Here is an 18,855-nt window from a genome sequence, read left to right as displayed (position 1 = left end):
ACTATTGCCAGTGTCCAACTTCTAAAACGAAACAAACAAGCATCAGTATCAACTTTTGGTGCCAATGGAATAAATGGACAATTTAGTATGAAAATTTTCACTACATGTTACTTTACACTGAAAGTTCTATGATCAAATCACAAGCAATTAAAGATTTGCATCCCACTATTCCACCAATAAAAAACATATGAGTGTGGCACGCCAGTGTGCTTGGGATGTGCCATGTGGTGAATAGGAAACACCGTGTATAATACAATAGAGTCATAGCAAGCAGCTGATTTCTGTTAGGACAGACAAAGGTGCATTTTGGTGTGTTTACTTTAGCAGTGGCAATCTATTGTGCTTTCAAAAGCTGTGTTTGTAGGGTTAGTGAGTTAGGGTGGCTATATATATATATATATATATATATATATATATAAAGAGAGAGAGAGAGAGTAGTTTTCCTGTAATTGCAGAGTTTATATAAACTCATCTTTGTAGATCCTAACAAACAGTGTTTTATAGGATTGATCACAGCGAACAGCAGTAATGCCTCAACCCCGAGCAGTGTCATCTATCAGCAGAATCACCAAAAACAAATGATTTTGAGGCTCATTAGCAGGACAACTCTAATTTATTAAAAGATGCCTCTGTGCTGTCTTTTGCTGGATACTGTTTTTTCTCCCATAAATTTACCAACCAGACTTCACAGAGCTGCTTTAACAAGCTGACCAGTGAAGATAACAGCAGCAGCTTTGTTGTTGCACATGTCAGCATATTTGAAATTTGCATTTAATTTGCTGGTGTCTCTTGGAGCATGTAAAGTTTAAAAAGGGGAGTTGTTTTGAAACCAAAGGATATGAATGAAATACCTTAAGGCACACTTTGCCCGAGCCTTTAGACAGACCCCTCTTTGTTTTGGCCTTTTAAAAAAAAAAAAAAAACTGTCCAGTCCCATCCTGTTTCCAGACACCTGTTACTTAATACAACTAGCAGAGATGACACTGTCTCGTCGGACCTCCTCAGCCAGGCTGCAGTGATTGCTCCTGGGCAAGCGTTGATTCACAGATGAAGCATCAGTGAAAGCAGCTGAGGGTCCCTGTCATCCAAAATCTGATTTTCATGCACTGCGGCGACCTGTTAACATGCTACACTGTGCCATTAATTGTCATTTTATCTGTCCCTCAAAGTAGAATAAAGGAATATGCATGAAGATAAAAATGGAATGATTTGCAGAATAAACCCTGAAGTCACCTTTGGAGCACACAACCGTCTACATTTGGCCACATTTAAATTTTTTATTTTTTTTACCAGACCATTTTTTGAAACATGTTCTGCTCTTACGTCAGCTGACTGAGGTGCTTTATCTTTGTTAGCCCAGGCATAGTCACCATGGCAACTGGGTCTGAGTACCAAGTGTCACCAAAGGAGACACTTTGATGGAAGAGTCTGTTTTTTTTGTTGTTTTTTTTACTTACAAACTGTCTATAACCTCAGCTACTATTTGTCTTATTTGCTCTAACAGGGCTTTTTGTGTTTGACCTAAAATATCACCCCTGGTGTAATGATGACATTATGGGTCACATCGGGTTTAAATAAATTATAGACACAATATATCTTGTGATATATTTAAACTACAGATGGGATAAAATGACACATCCATTATTACGCCATTAAAAATTAACTCTCGCACATCATTTTCTCCCATTTAGCTAGTGAGGTCTGCTTTGTTTTAAAGTCTGTGAATTTTTGAAAAGCTGATTAAGTTCCACTAGGCCCCGCAGTATGGCATGACTGTTATGATTATCATATTCACCTAATCCCTTCAAGTGTTCGAAAAATAAAACCCGATCAAAGATATCCATCTATTTTCTTTATTGCAGTCTGGAGCCTATGCCAGGTGACACTGGGCAAGAGGTGGATTACACCCTGGATGGACAGGTCATCAGTCTGTCACAGGGACAACACACAGAGTCAGACAACCATCTACACTTTACTATTGCCAACAGCCAGTTAAGAGCTGCAGCATTGTGTCGATCCGAAAGACGTGCTCAATCCAAAAGTCTTTACAGTCTTATTATGAATATCACAGTATGAGTGGTTTTTAATTATCTGTTTATTAGACAATAACACACTGCAGGGGGTTACTGTATTCTGTTTGCCATGGGCATCAATCTCTTAGCTGTCTTTAAGATATGGTATTGACTGCACCGCTCGATGCACTGTGATACTCTATGTTTATGTGCTCTGATGCTGTTTGTACCGTTACCAGCAGGCTTGGTCATGCTTCTGTGTATGTGTATGTTACAGTTTAACTACATATTAAATCCACTTTCCAAACAACACATTTTTCTCCCCGGAAGAGTTGCTAATTAGGATGCTTTCAGTTGCTAATTGGGTCTGAACTGTATCTTTATAGTCTTTTAAAATAAATTTAAAAAACCCCAGAAAACTAATAGCCCTTATTTGTTTTTTAATTGCATAAAATAATAGCATTTGAATTGTTAAAAACCTAAAAAAAAATGTCTTTAGACATTTTTAAAGAAGAAATTAGATATTTCTTTAGCAGCTATCTTAATTTTCCTGGATATCACTGTTTACTCTGCTGCACAGTAACCAAGCATCAGTGATTAGAGAGTGCACATGTGATATATTGTTCCAGTATTTCAATTAGTCTGTTGTTTATTGGGATCATTAATGGGGTTTACTGTAGATCAGTGCTGGCCAGTGCCGAATCCAGTATTATGCTGGAAAGTTCCTGACAGTTTGCTACTAATATTAAATGTGTTGATTGATAAAACTAATAAAAGATAGAACTTGTTCTTTGTCAGTCTGTAGTTTCATATTTTGAAGGGCAAATCTGTTTGTTATCCTTTTCTGAATGAGATAGGGCTGTGCCTTTCATGTGACACATACAAATAGTGGTTATTTATCTAACAGAAGCTTCTCTCCTGTTTCCTCAGATCTGACTTTGATCTACTCCACCTTTTCAGACATGAAATAAGTCACCCATGTGCAGTTCTAAGAGTCAGAGCAGTCTCATTATAGCTCGCCCCTGTTAAGGACCCCTCTGGTGGCTACACCGCCGAATCACAGGACATGTACGGCAGTGCCAGAGCTGTAGGCCATGTAGAGAGCAGCCCCGTACGGTCCCCGCGCCTACCAAGGTCCCCCAGACTGGGCCATCGAAGGGCACACAGTGGGAGCGGGGGTGGTGCGGGGGGAAAGACGCTCTCCATGGAGAACATCCAGTCCCTCAACGCTGCCTATGCTACTTCGGGGCCCATGTACCTGAGTGACCACGAGGGCGTGGGCTCCACTGCCACCTACCCAAAAGGCACTATGACTCTGGGTCGCGCCACCAGTCGGGCCATGTATGGGGGCCGCGTCACAGCCATGGGCAGCAGTCCCAATATTGCTTCTGTGGGGCTGCCTCATGCTGACCTTCTGTCTTACAGTGACCTGGGCTCCCTCTCCATGCTGCACCCCCACCACCACCAGGGGGTGCCCTCTGCTCTGCTGAGGCAGGCAGTGCGGGGCAGTGGTGGGGAGCTGCTGGAGATGCAGGCCCAGCTCAGGGAGATGCAGAGGGAGAATGAGATGCTGCGACGGGAGCTTGACCTGAAGGACAGTAAGTTGGGATCTTCCACCAACAGCATCAAGAGTTTCTGGAGTCCTGAACTGAAGAAGGAGAGAATAATGAGGAAAGAAGAGGCAGCCCGTACGTCAATCCTTAAAGAACAAATGAGAGTGACTCATGAGGAGAACCAGGTGAGACAAGCCCTCTTAGCTGTCATAATCCACTCATTACTGCAGTGAATTTCAGTTGCTGCTTGTCTCTTGCCTTTCTATTATTTCACGTACTGTCCTTTTTGAGCCGTGACTGTGCTTTCACCACGCTCTTCTTTGCACTAGACCACAGTCATCCTCATTCCAAGAATTCAGAGAATTATTGCAGTCATGTTTTTCAATACTTGTGGGAACCTTTCTGGAAAGAGTTCTTTGTGTGCATAAATATTTAACACACCGACACTCTCCTCTGCTAGTACTCCTCTGCAGAATGTCACCTCAGCCACAGGAAATACAAGACCCTAATCGAGTTTTCTACAATACAGTTGAAATCTGAGCTTTTTAAGTAAGAACCATGATGACACTGACAACAGGTGAACTGAACTTCCCTCTACACAATATAGCGACAGCAGTGCTTAATTTTTGTGTATTTTTAAAGGTTCAGCAGATTGGCCTTAGAAGGGGAGATGTCAAAAGGTTTTCTGCTTGCCTCAGTGTGGGGGTGTAGTCATGGCCCAGTTAAATCACTCCCTGACAAGAGTAGGCACAAGGCCCAGAGACAATTGTCAAGGACTCTTAAACACTCTCTATCTGTCTTACTCTTTCACTGTCATTCTCATTTTCCACTGCCTGTCCTTTACTTACACTGACTTTGATCATCTCTCACTGTTCATGCCTCTCTTCATCTGGCCTTCACTACATTCACTTTAAGAGAACTCCCACCATATTTTTGGAGTGAATGAAGTAAAATGCGAATCTGCAGCTGTCTTCTTCTTTTGTATTTACCTGTGTGTCCAGTGCACAACTTTCCACTGAAAATACTGTAAATGTAAAACAGCTGCACTTGTGTTCACGTTGAGAAAATGCTCACCCTGATTTTAATCATGTTCATGTCAAACCTTGGTTGCAGAAATTCTAAATAGTTAGCTGACTCATAGTGCAGAGAGAACATTTGGATACAAACCCCTTGGTTCAGTTGGATTTGTCAGCTGCTGATGATACAGTACACTAGATTGTGGAATAGGTCAGTATATTGCTTGTCTGGCCCGACTGAACTGCACAGTATGGTTTTTCTTTTTATGGGAGGCTGTGGCATGATACAGCAAATTGAACAATACCTCAGTGATGTAAAGGTTAAATATTACCAGCCGATTGGTGTCTTTGTGCCAGTTTGAGAGGTGTTTTAAGCTAACGAACAGCCAGCGTGCCATTCATTACTCAGAGCACCAGACAGAACTCTCCACCCTTCAAGGTCATAGAAGGATACTAGTAGTGGGACTGTCATGTGACAACTGTCTGTCTGCACATCTGCTTGGATTCATGTATAATAATACCCATTTATAAAACACATAGGTTCTGACACACCTGATTTGACTGGTGTTATAAGGGGGCTGCACTTTGTGTGCTTATGGCTGAAGCAGTGTCATGTTGCTAAAGGGAAAGATGTGTCACAGCAGGATGGCTAAACCTGATCAACATTTGAAATAACTGTGTGATTGAGTTATTCTATTTTCTGGTTTTGTTTTTTAAATCCTCACCTGAATAAAAATAGTTTCATGATTTGAAACCCATCAATATGTCAACATTTCTGTAGATTAAACAGTCTTTGTATTTGAATGGTAGACAGACTGTCTGGCTTTAATGCAAAACTGACTGTGAAATGATCGGCTTCACCTCATCGTTACTGATGAGACTGTGGATCATTATTTTGTATCAGTATGAAATCAAAGATTTAATATAGAAGTATGTTTTGGTGGTGAATGTGTCTGTTCAACAGCATTGTGAGTGTCAGGACCAGAGCAATTTCACTTCTTTATGTTCAGTGCAATTAAATACTAAATCCCGTATGTACACTGCTCAAAAAAAAAAAAAAAAAAATTAAAGAAGCACTTTGAAAGCACATCAGATATCAATGGGAAAAAAAATACTGCTCCTGACATGGACTGAGTAATGTGTCAGGAATGAAAGGATTCTACATTGTTTCATGGAAATTAAAATAATCATTCAAGACACCCTGGAAATCAAAATGAGAAAATTATGCAGCAGTCTAGTCCATGTTGCCAAAATTTCATTGCAGCAACTTAAAATGGCACTCAGTAGTTTGTATGGCCTCTATTTGCTTGCCTGACAATGTCGGGGCATGCTCCTAATGAGACAACAGATATCCTGGGGGATCTCCTCCAAGATCTGGACCAGGGCATCACTGAGCTCCTGGACAACCTGAGGTGCAATGTGGTGATGTCAGACAGACTGAAACATAATGTTTCAGAGGTGTTCTATTGGATTTATTTCAGGTGATTGTGTGGGCCAGTCAGTGGTATTAATTCCTCCAGGAACTGTCTGCATACTCTTGCAACATGTGGCCAGCCATTGTTGTGCGCCAGGACAAACCCAGAACCCATTGCACCAATGTAGGGTCTGACAATGGGCCCAAGGATTTCATCTCTGTCTATATAGGTCTGTGCATCCATCCATGGATATACTACTCCAGACCATCACTGACCCATGGCTTCTCCAGATCCTTTCACATTTGTCACATGTGCTCAGGGTGGACCTCCTCTCATCTGTGAAAAGCACGGGGTGCCAGTCGTGGACCTGCTAATTCTGGTATTCTATGGGTCCACAGTTCCAGGCAGTGAGGACAAGGGCCACTAGAGGACATCAGGTCTTCAGGCCACCCTCATGAAGTCTAGTTCTGATTATTTGGTCAGAGACATTCACACCAGTGGCCTGCTGGAGGTAATTGTAGGGCTCTGGCAGTGCTCATCCCGTTCCTCCTTGAACAAAGGAGTGATACCGGTCCCAAACTCTGCATTTAATCTTCAATTATTAATCTCTGGCTCTCTTCCATAGCATAGTCCTGTCTCTCTCCCCTCAGCCCCAACCGGTCGTGGCAGATGACTGCTTCTCCCTGAGCCTGGTTCTGCCAGAGGTTTCTTCCTGTTAAAAGGGAGTTTTTCCTTCCCACTGTCACCAAGTGCTTGCTCATAGAGGGTTGTTTTGACTGTTGGGTTTTCTCTGTAATTGTTGTAGGGTCTTTATCTTACAATATAAAGCACCTTGAGGTGACTGTTTGTTGTGATTTGGTGCTACATAAATAAAATTTACCTGAAATTGAATCCTCCATGCTCTTGAGACTGTGCTGGGAGACACAGCAAACCATCTGGCAATGGCACGTATTGATGTGCCATCCTGGAGGAGTTGGATTACCTGTGCAACCTCTGTAGAGTCCAGGTATCACCTCATGCTACCAGTAGTGACACTGACCCTAGCCAGATGCAAAACTAGTGAAAAAACAGCCAGAAAAGTTGAGGAGAGAAAAATGACAGTGGCTTCCACCTGTAAAACCATTCCTGTTTTGGGAGTTGTTTCATTGTTAATTTCATTAACATAAAAGCAGCTGAAACTTATTAACAACCCCCTCTGCTACTTAAATGACCAGATCAATATCCCAGAAATTTCAATGGCTTAATGCTATACTCGGATTAAAAAGTGTTCCTTTCATTTTTTTGAGCAGTACATTGTAGTGTTTTGCAGAATAGGCTATACAGTGCAGGCATTAATAGTTTCTACTTGACACAAAGAGAGGACTCTTTTTTTAATGTATTTATCCTTGTCCAGTGTATACTCTGCCTCTGCACTGAATGATATTTATATTCCTCCTGGTAGGGCTAATTAATGAAGTATGTCAGCTAATAAAAGGCAGATGTGCCTTGTTACTATAATTGGTCTTTTCTAACTTGATTTCTGGGCTGTAAGGCGTCCTTACATAAGTGCATACTTGCAGTGGGATGGTTTGGTCACACCCACTGGGCTTGTTGAGAGGCTGAGTGAGGAGCAAATTGCTTCATTAATAATGGAGTAATTTCAGGCCAATCATTACGTCTGTCTTGCAGAACTCTTTACAGTTGCATCAGGTGCCTCGGGCCTCTATTAGCTTGAGCAAATGCCATGCATTATTTATCCTATGAAATCTAGAAAAATGGAATGTGCTTCTTTTTACAAGAACTCTGGAAAATGAGACAACGTTCGGGCATTAGAGTTTGTCTTTTGTCTCTTTTGTAAAGCACAGATATCATTGTGAGTGAAATACCAAGCATAGCCTGCAGAGGTTTAATCAAGACATTCAATGGTCATGACTGGAGGTAATGATTACTGATTAGTCCACGACTGTTTTATGTGGTACATTTTCAGTGTTCTATACAACTGGCAGAGGCTGTTATAAAACTGTTCTTTTTGACTCAAATGTTTTGCTTTGCTCAAGCAGGAGACGAGCTGCTGGGGGCAAATATGTGAGCTAGAGCATACCATATCTGACTGAGTCATGACCACTGCTGCTCAGCCAACTAGTCAGCCTGCATCAGTGTGTTTCACAAAAATGGAGGCTTAGCTTCCCAATCACTCAGCTCTGTCTGTGCATGGGCGCAGTGTTTGTTTATTTTATGCTGTAAGATGTCAGTCTTTACATGGCGCTAGCACAAGTGTGAACACGTGAACTGAGTGGGGCAGTTGAATCTCACCAAGAGTGCTGGGGGCTCAGTTTATTTCATGCACACTGCGAAAAAGCATTCAAGCTTGCATGCCGTTTATACAATACAGTGTGCTTGTGCAGTGGGTGTGTGCGCACGGGGCTGTTTGCATTCTTAATTAGAGGTTACTTCCCTTTGTAGTTGTGCTGGCTTGTAATGTGCGTGCAGAACTTTAATCGCCAGTGTGTATTTGTGTGGGAGAGGATAGTTAATTATTTGTATGTATGATTCATGGCTCAGGTTAACCCACTACAGAGTGCATTAGCGCAGTTTGTCGATTTAATGTTTATCTCATTTCATTAAGTAGCAAACAAGCTTACAGCTGTCACACATACATGATGAGCAAAACTACTAATGACACGTTGAGTCATGTCACAGTCAGCATCATGTGAATAGTCACTTTACTTAAAGTGCCCATGGATCCTTCCTGTGGCTGCCACTCTCCATCAGGGCACATAAGATGGCTGCTGCCTCATCCACATGACAGGAAGGTGTTGAAATGAGGAGGCCGTCTCTTTATTTTATTTAGAAAAGATGAGATGACAATGCAGAGAGTTTACACAGGACAGAGCCGCTAAGATTAAAATGGGAGTGGAGGATGAAAGAACAAAGCAAAGGGGATAACACACGTTACAGTTGTGTCATTTTCCTTCGCATACGTTTAGATGTAGAGATTTACGTTAAGTAAATAAACTAATAATTTAAAAAAATGCATGCATGTAAGCCAGGAAATAAAATGTACCTGCACAATTAATGACACTTATATTTTACTGGCAACAATCTTGAATCTTGTTATTTCAATAAATTACACTGAAACATTTCAAAATAACACAGATTATTAAAGGTGAAAAACTGGCATTTAAAATGAATGTACATTAATTCATTTTTTATTCTCGAATGTGGTTCTGTTTTGTTCGAATCCATGCCTGATTAAAAATGGTATCATGATTTGAAACACATTTATTTGGCGACATTTCTGTAGATTAAACACAGCCTTTATGTTTGAATGGTAGACAGACTGTCTGATTTTCATGCGAAATGAGCGTGAAATGATCCACTTCACCTCATCATTACTGACGAGGCTCTGCATCATTATTTTGCATCAGTGTGAAGAGGAAGCTTTAATATAGAAGTATCAAATTAACTAGCTTTTATTCATAGCACAGGTGCCTGAGCCAAATGGATGCGCTAAGTCAGCATTACACCACCAAGATATTACCAACACATAGAATAATTGATGAAACAAATAAGCAGTGTCACAGGTTCAAATCCACTTTTGACATTTGCTGCATGTAATCCTACGGTTTCTGCTGCCTGCCTCATAAATCTATACTATTAATTACTGCCTGGCTTTTTTTTTTTTTGTCTAGTTCTACTAATTCATTCAGTTTTTTTATATGTGTGAAATGGCTCACCTGTCTCTACACTATCCTCTCTCCACACACAACAGATTCTTTTACAACAAACACACCTGGTGAAGAAAATGTTTGGTAAAGGAAATTAACCAGCGTCTCTGCAAACACAGTTTCAATAAGCTAAAAAAAACAAAAAAAAAAAAACAGATTGGAACACCCTCCTTATGTTTTCTCTCCTTTGATAATGATGATGGATTGGTGCAATCACCACCCCCATGTGTCCGCTCATTTCAAAGAGTACAGAAGTAAGTGCCTAAACCTTTATGTGTGCCCCCTTGTGCGCTCAAATTCAACTGTGTTTCAGGTGTTAGTTATGAATTTAATAATAATGCTAATATTAATTTAATGGATTAATGTGTATAGAAGCTAACTGTATTTCAAGGTTACTGCTAATAAATAACTTTTATAACCAATCTAATCCCCTCTAAGTGGATAGCAACCTGGTGCTATGCTAGCAAAAGTGATTATACTACTGCTACTAATAAATCATATACTATTCATGAGTTTGCACCATTAAGAAAAACTATAATCAAGAAATTATTTACTTTAATGTGCCTTTTTTTTTGTATGATGTCAACAGTTTAGCAACTTCTGTGCAAAAAAATTTTGATTGACTTTCTTTGTTGTTTTCCTGATTTGAGTGGGCATTGAATTCGTTTTCCTATAATTCCAAAACCCATTGTAATAGCAAATGAGCCTCACAGAGCTACTCCCATGTCACCAGTTTTTTAGTGGTGTTTAGACATTTCAGTCTTTATTATCACAGAGCTTCTAAATAGCAGTATTAGCTGATATTTATTCTAAACTAATTCTGAACAGACCTGTCTCAAAGTACCGTTTAACTGCCAAAATGAGTCATTTTGTTTTGTGTTTGAATGTTATATCATCTGTCACAGTGACACGTTGACACTCAGTTAATTAAATTATGCCTAATTATAGAACTTCAGTCGTCTATCTTTGGTTTTTATCAAACTTAATAATGACTATGAGGAGAACCCCTGATATCTTTACTATAGTTTTAAACAGCAATATAAAAAGATATAAAAATGAAATTCCCCACAAAGGGTGAATCTCAGGGTTAATCTTTAATAGTGCTGCATCTTTGTGTACTGAATATAGTTTTACTTCACTTCTCTGTGGTGTCTTGACTCTCAGATTTCTGCCTTTACACCACTGCCTAACTTTCCTGTAGCTGAGTGCAGATGAATACGTGCAACGCTTGCTTGCCTGGTGTGGGTGTAATTGTGTATTGTCAGCCATCACGACATACAATACAGAGGATTAGGAATGTAGTGAGGAGTAGGCTGTTCCTAGTCAGCACTTTAAAGCTGTCTGTCAGATGCAAACACCCACATTCTCTTACACATACACACACAGTATGCCACACATATCGCAGCTTGTTCCTTTGCCACCTGCTAAAATGACTAAATGTCACCAGCTTTGAATATAATTCTGAGGGTAGAGTAGCTTTAACAGTTTTTATTACGCATTGCAAAACACTTTTTAGCTATCCTAGTAAATATCCATGCTAATGGGCTATTGGTTAGAATAATAAGGCTGGGCAGAGTAGAGGTTTCTGGTGCCATTTTTCCTGCCTCCAAGATGCATGGAGGTGAAAAAGAAGTCTGAAACGGTCACGTTTTATTGTTAGACCAACAAGTGATAGAGGTGGAGCAGCAATGCTAGCACTTTTAAATGGGGCACAGAGGGAGGTTGGCTCCTCTGACATCTGCTGTTTTCCCAACATATGCAGCTCTGAGTATTTAACACATCCTGACAGTGCCTGCTAAGGAGTACCACTCTTTTTTTTTTTAATGTTTAGGATGTTAAAAATGTAATAATGATTTCACAAAGATGCCTAAGCAGCCTGTCAGTTACGGCCATTTAATCTGAACCGTGGAAGCTGGAAGTGAATGACGTGGTGAGTGACTTTTTTCCAAAGAGGAGGAGAAAGTTGGTTATGTAGGTAGGACTCTGGATTTATTTAGATTAAAGTTATGTTTAACTCCTTAAGATGTCTCCAATTATTATTACTTTTGCCTGTCAAAATTGCAACTATAAGTTTAAAGTAATACTTGCTGTAGTTGTAAGCTGCCTTGTGTTATTGTGCAGCCAAATTTTGTATGCATGGTTAGGGCATACACAGTGCTTACAATTGAGTGAGTAGGTAGGTGAGACCTGGCAACCTGTCTATCCTGCCTTACATCCTATGGTAGCTGGGATATGCTACAGTTTGATGAGCAGTTAAAGAAAAGGGATGGATTGTTAAAGGTCAGATTAATGTAAGAAAAGATACATTTTGTAAAGACAGGATTTTTGTAGACACTTATTCCAGATAATTTAATCTTTTTCCTCTAGCATAACCAAGAAAGCCACATCTTCCTTGTCTGTGAAAAGCAGTCACCTACTTTATAAATCACCACAATTTTTTGTAGTGATATTCTTTAAAATGGCAAATACGACTCCTTGTTTATGGTAGCTCTCAAATGGATTTTCTGTTTCCGCACTACAAGTTCTCTGACAGCCAGTTACCCCCGGCCGCACCAGGTGTCAGTCTGACAGGGAAGCTCGGCATCTCTCTGTGACTCTGGTGAAACCTCTGGAAGCAAATTTTTAGGATATGCAGCAAAAGAGAGGCCTACTTGTGAGACAGGGTGACCAAAAAGCCAACATCCGCTGAGTCATTACTGACTCATAGAAACTTCCACAGCTCTGCTGTGATTATGGGAGAAATGGCCATACAGTCAATTTAACCCACAGTACAATTATGTAAATGGATTCACTGGACTGGCTTTTGCAATTTAGTTCCAAGACGGCAGGTAATTTAGGAGAAAGGAGCAGAAATGAGGAAGTGTAAGAAAGAAACGATGTGAGGAAAAATAAACGCTTGGGTAGCAGCATTTGCAGGGATTTATTCTCTATATGTTCAAAAAATTTGATATATTTCTGAAATGTTTTCCTTACATAGCAAATTAGTATTTCTGTGAGGAAGAAAACTGTTTTGAAACATGTTTATCAGTAAGAGACTTTTAATTTTAAAATTTGTTCAAATTCTCTCATTTATATTGCATTTCCAATACAACATAGCACTGACTCACTGAAGGGAGTGCGGCTGTAAATGATGCTTGGCAGCATTTCCTGCAAGATTGCTGACACAAACACTGCCCCCTGATGGTTGGAAGAGAACATGTTTTATATTTGCGCATGTCAGTTCTGTGCTCAGAAAATAAACCAACAAGGAATCTTAGAAAGATGACAAGGGAACTTACTTCTTGGCATTTGTAATAATTTTCTATATAAATCATGAGTTTTCTTATTTGGTACTACTTATATCATAATTACACTGTAGTTACACTCTAATTATTCTAAATTAGAGCTGCAACTAATGACTCTGGTGAATTTGTTGATTACTTTAATAATTAATTGTTCAAAAATGTTAAAATAATTTAACAAATCAAACAAATGCTCTAATGTTTTGCTCTAAAAGTCAAAAATGATTCATCAGCTATAGCTGCAATTTAGTTTTCCACAACATTTCATCTCATCCATTAACAGATCACTTTTAATAGCTTTGTTTATACTGCTTCTGTTAATTTTAACTCAATCACTGCTGCTAATCATAATGGTTTATTGGAGCCATTTTTAAAGCCATTTCCAATCTTTTATTCATCTCTTTCCAGAAAGGTCTTTCTGATGAAGTCATAATTTTTCCGTGAGCAGACTTTTGACTTGTTATAGAGAGAAAAAGCAGAGATAACACACATTTCATCAACAATAGCTCAGTTCCAGTAAGTGTCTCAGTATGCAGAGAGTTAGCATCTTAATGAGAATTGTATAAAATTGCATGTTCAGCTTTATGATGAGTACTTGTACTGCACTGCATATAGACATACTTATTAGTGTGAACACACTTATGTGTATATATAGAAGTACCCGATTTGACTTTGGACAACAACTCGGGACTCCAGAACTTCCTTAATCAGTTAAATGCTGTAACTATTAAAACTGTTCATTTCTCCATTGCTTTTCCTGCTATGGTAAGCCAAAATGTCTGTTGTCAAGAAGAATTTGCTATACTGACTGTGGTCTGATAAACTGGCAGCTCTCATTTTAAGCTCTGACTGGTTTGTGTTGATCATCCGTCTCTGTTGCATCAAGCTCTGACGCTGTGTTTTCACCATACATTTGTTTTTCTGTTCATTCTGCCCATGCTCTGCAGCTGCTGGATGCCAGGAGAACCAAGGTTTGTCCCTATGTTTGCACCACATGCTGAGTGCACAACATAGAGTCACCTTCAGTGTGGCGTGTATTTTCAGACACCTGGCAATCCCTTTGCACCGTACAGTCTTCTCTCCAATGAATCCTGCAATTCCTAAAAGAAAGTTCAATATTTTCAGCAATTCAAGCTCCCTTCTTGTCCTTTAAACCCTGATCTTGAATGTTTCCTCACTTTAAGAGTACAAAGTGATAAGTCTGTTTAATGCAATAATGTCTTGTGCTCCACCCCCCCCCCCCCCCCCCCCCCCCCCCTTTAGTACCACAAACCCTACAACCTCAGAGTGCCTGTGAAATCAGTTTGATTTCAGCTATTTCCACTCCTTCAAATCCTGATTAGGCCATTTCCTGGACAAAAAGTAATTTTTGTTTCACTCTCTGTCTCTGCTGGAAGAAAATTTCTAGAGAATTCAAATTTAAACAGAAACTTGGCCTTAAATGTATTCCCGTGGACCCAAAACCAACATCCTTAAGCACAGGAAAAAAAATGTGACTGCTGTATGGTTTTGATGTTACTTATTGTGGGCACAGACAAATTCACAAACATGCACACCTTTGTTCAACAGATGGCTGTTTCGTCTCACAGTGTATTAATACTCTAACTTATATTTATTAATTTTTCAGACACTAAGGTTAAGTATACTAGTCACAGTCAGTTTGCATACGTGTTTTCGCAGTAACAGTATGCACCTGTGACATTTTTAACACAGTATTTGTGTCTTGAGCCTAATGCATAAAACTGTGTGTGTGTGCACAAAGGCATTCTTTTTTGTCAGATTCATAAAACCATGCATAGTGTCACTATGAAATTGTGAGAAGTGCACAAGCAAAATCAGTCTTTAGCTACAGATGCATGTTGACACCTCTTTAGTTGCTCATTTGGATTAAAAACATAGTTTGAGCCACAAAGACGGGTGAAAGTGAGAAAGTCACCTCTCAAGTGAAGAAAAGGAAATATTAATTAATGGAATCTAGAATCATGAACAAAAACTACTGAATAGCTTTGTAAGTTCTTATGCATGAACATTACGCTAGCCTCCATCTATTTCACAGTAATCACAGTAATCCTAAATAACAAAAAAGGGTAAGTACCTGATAATTTGGTACAGAATTATTTACAAGACAGTTTTGAATCTTAAATTGGAAATTATTATTTGAGGAATACATATAAACAGAAAAAATACTATATAAGGGTAACTGCAAGCTCTGAAATAGTCTATTTTAGTAACTGTAAAATTTTGTCTCACATATTTTTCTTCTCAGTTTCACCATATCTGGCTTGATTTGCTTTAAAAACATGCCTTACATGATCTGGTTCATCTCAAAAATTAGAATATTGTGCAAAAGTTCATTTTTTGTTTGTAATTTAATTCAAAAAGGTGAGCTTACATATATTCTGTATTACACATAAAGTGAAATATTTCAAGTCTTTTTAAACAAAAAACAAAATATAAAAACAAAAATAATATTCCATTCCCAGTTTGAGTAAAATACTATTCAGACAGTATAAATAATGTCTATCTCTCGGTCTAGTTCAGTACTTGCACCCACAATCATGGGAAAAACTGCTGACTTGACAGTAGTCCAGACAATGATCATCAACATCCTCCACAAGGAGGGGAAAGCCACAGAAGGTCATTGCTGAAAAAGCTAGCTGTTTGCAGAGTGCTGTATATTAATAAGAAGTTGACTTCAAGGGAATGGTGCAACAGGAAAAGGAGCACAAACAGCAGAGATGACAGCAGCTTTGAGAGGATCATCAAGAAAAGTTGTTTCAAGAACTTGGGAGAGCTTCACAAGGAGTGGATTGAGAGCCACCAGACACAGATGTCTTCAGCAAAGGAGCTGCAACTGTGAATTTCATCAGAGGAATCTTACCTGGGGTGTTGCTCAGACGTCCAAAGTGATTTTTTTCAGATGAAAGTCAGCTTTGCATTTCATTTGGAAATCAAGGTCCTGGAGTCTGGAGGAAGAGTGGAGAGGTGCAGAATCCAAGTTGTTTGAAGTCCAGTGTGAAGTCTCCACAGTCTGTGATGATTTGGGCTGCCATGTCATCTGCTGGTGTTGGTGGTTGTTAGTCCACTGTATTTTTGTTTTGTTTTGTTTTGTTTTGTTTTTTATCAAAGTCCAAAGTCCACATCTACCAGTCATCTACCAGGAGATTTTAGTGCACTTTATGGTTCCATCTACTGACAAGCTTTATAGTGAAGCTGATTTTTTTCCCAGCAGGACTCACCACCTGCCCACAGTGCCAAAACTACTGCCATGACCAGGTTATTACTGTGCTTGATTGGCCAGCCAGCGTGCCTGACATGAAATCCATAGAGAATCTAAGAGGAAGATGATAAACACCCGACCCAAAAAAATACAGACGAGCTGAGGGCCACTGTCAAAGCAACCTGAGCTTCAGTAACAGCGCAGCAGCACCACAAGCTGATCGCCTCAATGGTACACTCCACTGATGCAGTAATTTGTGGTAAAGGAGCCCAACCCAAGGACTGGGTGTGTAAATGAAGTTGGATAATTCTGTATCACAAATCCTTAGGAAATATTCTAATAGTTTGAAAAACTGGATTTCTGATTTTCATGAGCTGTAAACCGTAATCATCAAAATTCAAACAACAAAAGCTTGAAATATTTCACTTAACATGTATTGAATTTATGATAATTTAGATTTTGAATTAAATTCTGAAAAAAAAAAAATTTACATGGATATTCTGTTTTTTCTTTAGTACCACTAATATATGTGAGCTACACATATTCTGACCACACATTTTTCCTTTATATGTACTATTTTATGTAAAGTGGAATATGCATGGTTTTTGTGTACACATAGTTTATGCACTTAGCCCCTTCTCGCTCAGGGTGAAAGTCAGAGAGCAAAGACCTGTGACAGCAACAGCGTGTTATTGCTATTATGTGCATAATAAAGGAGCAGCCTTTTACAGCACACTAATAAACTAATGTTTGGCAGCTGCCACTTATTTTTAAAAAATATATTTTCTCCAACAGCTGTAAACCTCTACAGTGAGGACTTAAGTAGATTACAGTATTCCACATTTTTCAACAAATAAGCCTAAAATTTGAAGATCAAGGTAAGTCATGTGATCCCCATGTTCATCCTGCTGTGGTATTGATCCATAGATCTGTATGCAAGAGCTATTTAAAAGTATATATATATGTTTGTTTATCCCCATGTGTAGTGTTATTATGTAATGCTGTATTGTGGGTTATGTCTAAAAATAATTTTTTCAATAATTGGTGAGCTTGTGTGTGTGTGTGTATACATGCATGTGTTTGTAGCATCTTCAGATGACCATCCAGGCTCTGCAGGATGAACTGCGCACGCAGCGAGACCTCAACCACCTGCTGCAGCAGGAGAGCGGAAACCGTTCTGGTTCTGAGCATTTCACCACCATCGAGCTGACAGAGGAGAACTTCCGTCGGCTGCAGGCCGAACATGACAGGCAGGCCAAGGAGCTCTTCTTGCTGAGAAAGACCCTAGAGGAGATGGAACTGAGGATCGAGACCCAGAAACAAACCCTTGGTGCCAGAGATGAGTCCATTAAGAAGCTGCTTGAGATGCTGCAGAGCAAAGGGCTGCCTCCCGGCCCGGGCAGGGCGACCGAAGAGGAGGAGCAGGAGAGAGCTCGGCGCATTGCTGAAGCAGAGGCTCAGCTGGGACACCTGGAGGTCATTCTGGATCAAAAGGAGAAGGAAAACATCCATTTGCGCGAGGTATTCTATGACCAGGGTTAAGATGAGGATGTTAATTCATTGGATTCACTGTGTCAGAGTTAAAACTGTATTTTTTGTTTTATTGTCACTAGATGGCAGTGCAGCATGTCACAAAATCAATATTCTCTGCTGCTTATCCCTGCATCGTATCAATTATGTAATGTATGAAGTAAAAACTGAAGAGCAGTTGCATGAAATATTTTGCATGTGTAAGCATAAAGTTTCTGAGCCTTCTTTTAATCTAATAATCTAGCTTTCATTAGAGATTGCAATCAATTTCTCTGTACTGCTGCTACAAATTGTTGTGTCTTTTTTTAAGGAACTGCACAGAAGAAATCAGCTGCATCAGGATCCAAGTAAAACTAAGGCCCTGCAGACCATTATAGAGATGAAAGTAAGACTCACGTACAGCCTGTATATAAACACATTCAGCAGGCCCCAACAGATAGGACATCAAATATATTTCGTCACCTCTGTAAAAGGCCAGGTGGTATTTTGTATTTACCTAACTGGCTGACTTTCAGAGCTGTGGTATTATGTTTGCCATTGCCTGTCTAAATCAGAGCCTTTCCTGGTGTATGCTGCCAAAGCTATTGTTGTGACTGTGATCCTCAGCAGCTGAGTCAATCGTCAACACCCTAACACACAAAGCAGTTGTGCAAACATAAACAAGAGTCAATATTACTGTTTCAGCTATTGTGGCTCTCTTGACAGACGGTCTACTACCCCAAACAGTAACACACCGCACTGGTTTCATGACAAGACATTTTCTCTTCCACATGACAGATTGTTTGCAAACATCGCAGACTCCATCTCTGCCATTTTAGTCTCATTTTTTTCTGCAGGCAAGTATTGTTCAGAACTGTAGAGCATTGTTTTAAAATTTCATTCAAGGTTTCTGAATACAGCAAGTGTGCTGGGCTGGATTATAGCACCAAAATGAGTATTAAAGGATATCTAGAATTTTCTAGTTGATGGGGGATGAGGAAGCAGGCCTAAAAGCATGTTGGATTTGAAATACTTACCCAAAACATATTATATGGAGAATATTTTAGGAAGATGGACCACACCCTCTTCACATAAGCATGTTGCACAGCAGCTGGATGTGGCACTAGAGATATCGAGCCCAT

At 39.7% G+C, this 18,855-nt stretch overlaps 1 protein-coding gene across 1 annotated transcript in view; it reads left to right on the top strand.

Annotated features, from left to right (window-relative positions):
• The window catches only part of LOC115780354 (ERC protein 2-like), a 43,129-nt gene that overhangs the window by 1,673 nt on the left and 22,601 nt on the right, over positions 1–18,855 (top strand). The window contains 3 exon segments of the mRNA XM_030729507.1: positions 2,943–3,750; positions 17,291–17,725; positions 18,045–18,119. Of these exon segments, the coding sequence (XP_030585367.1) occupies positions 3,079–3,750; positions 17,291–17,725; positions 18,045–18,119 (1,182 nt within the window). The 5' untranslated portion in view covers positions 2,943–3,078.

The sequence above is a fragment of the Archocentrus centrarchus genome, chromosome 5, assembly GCF_007364275.1.
Source record: "Archocentrus centrarchus isolate MPI-CPG fArcCen1 chromosome 5, fArcCen1, whole genome shotgun sequence".
Classification (NCBI taxonomy): Eukaryota; Metazoa; Chordata; class Actinopteri; order Cichliformes; family Cichlidae; genus Archocentrus; species Archocentrus centrarchus.
Note: the sequence above shows the minus strand (reverse complement) of the source record. Positions and strands in the feature narration are given on the sequence as shown.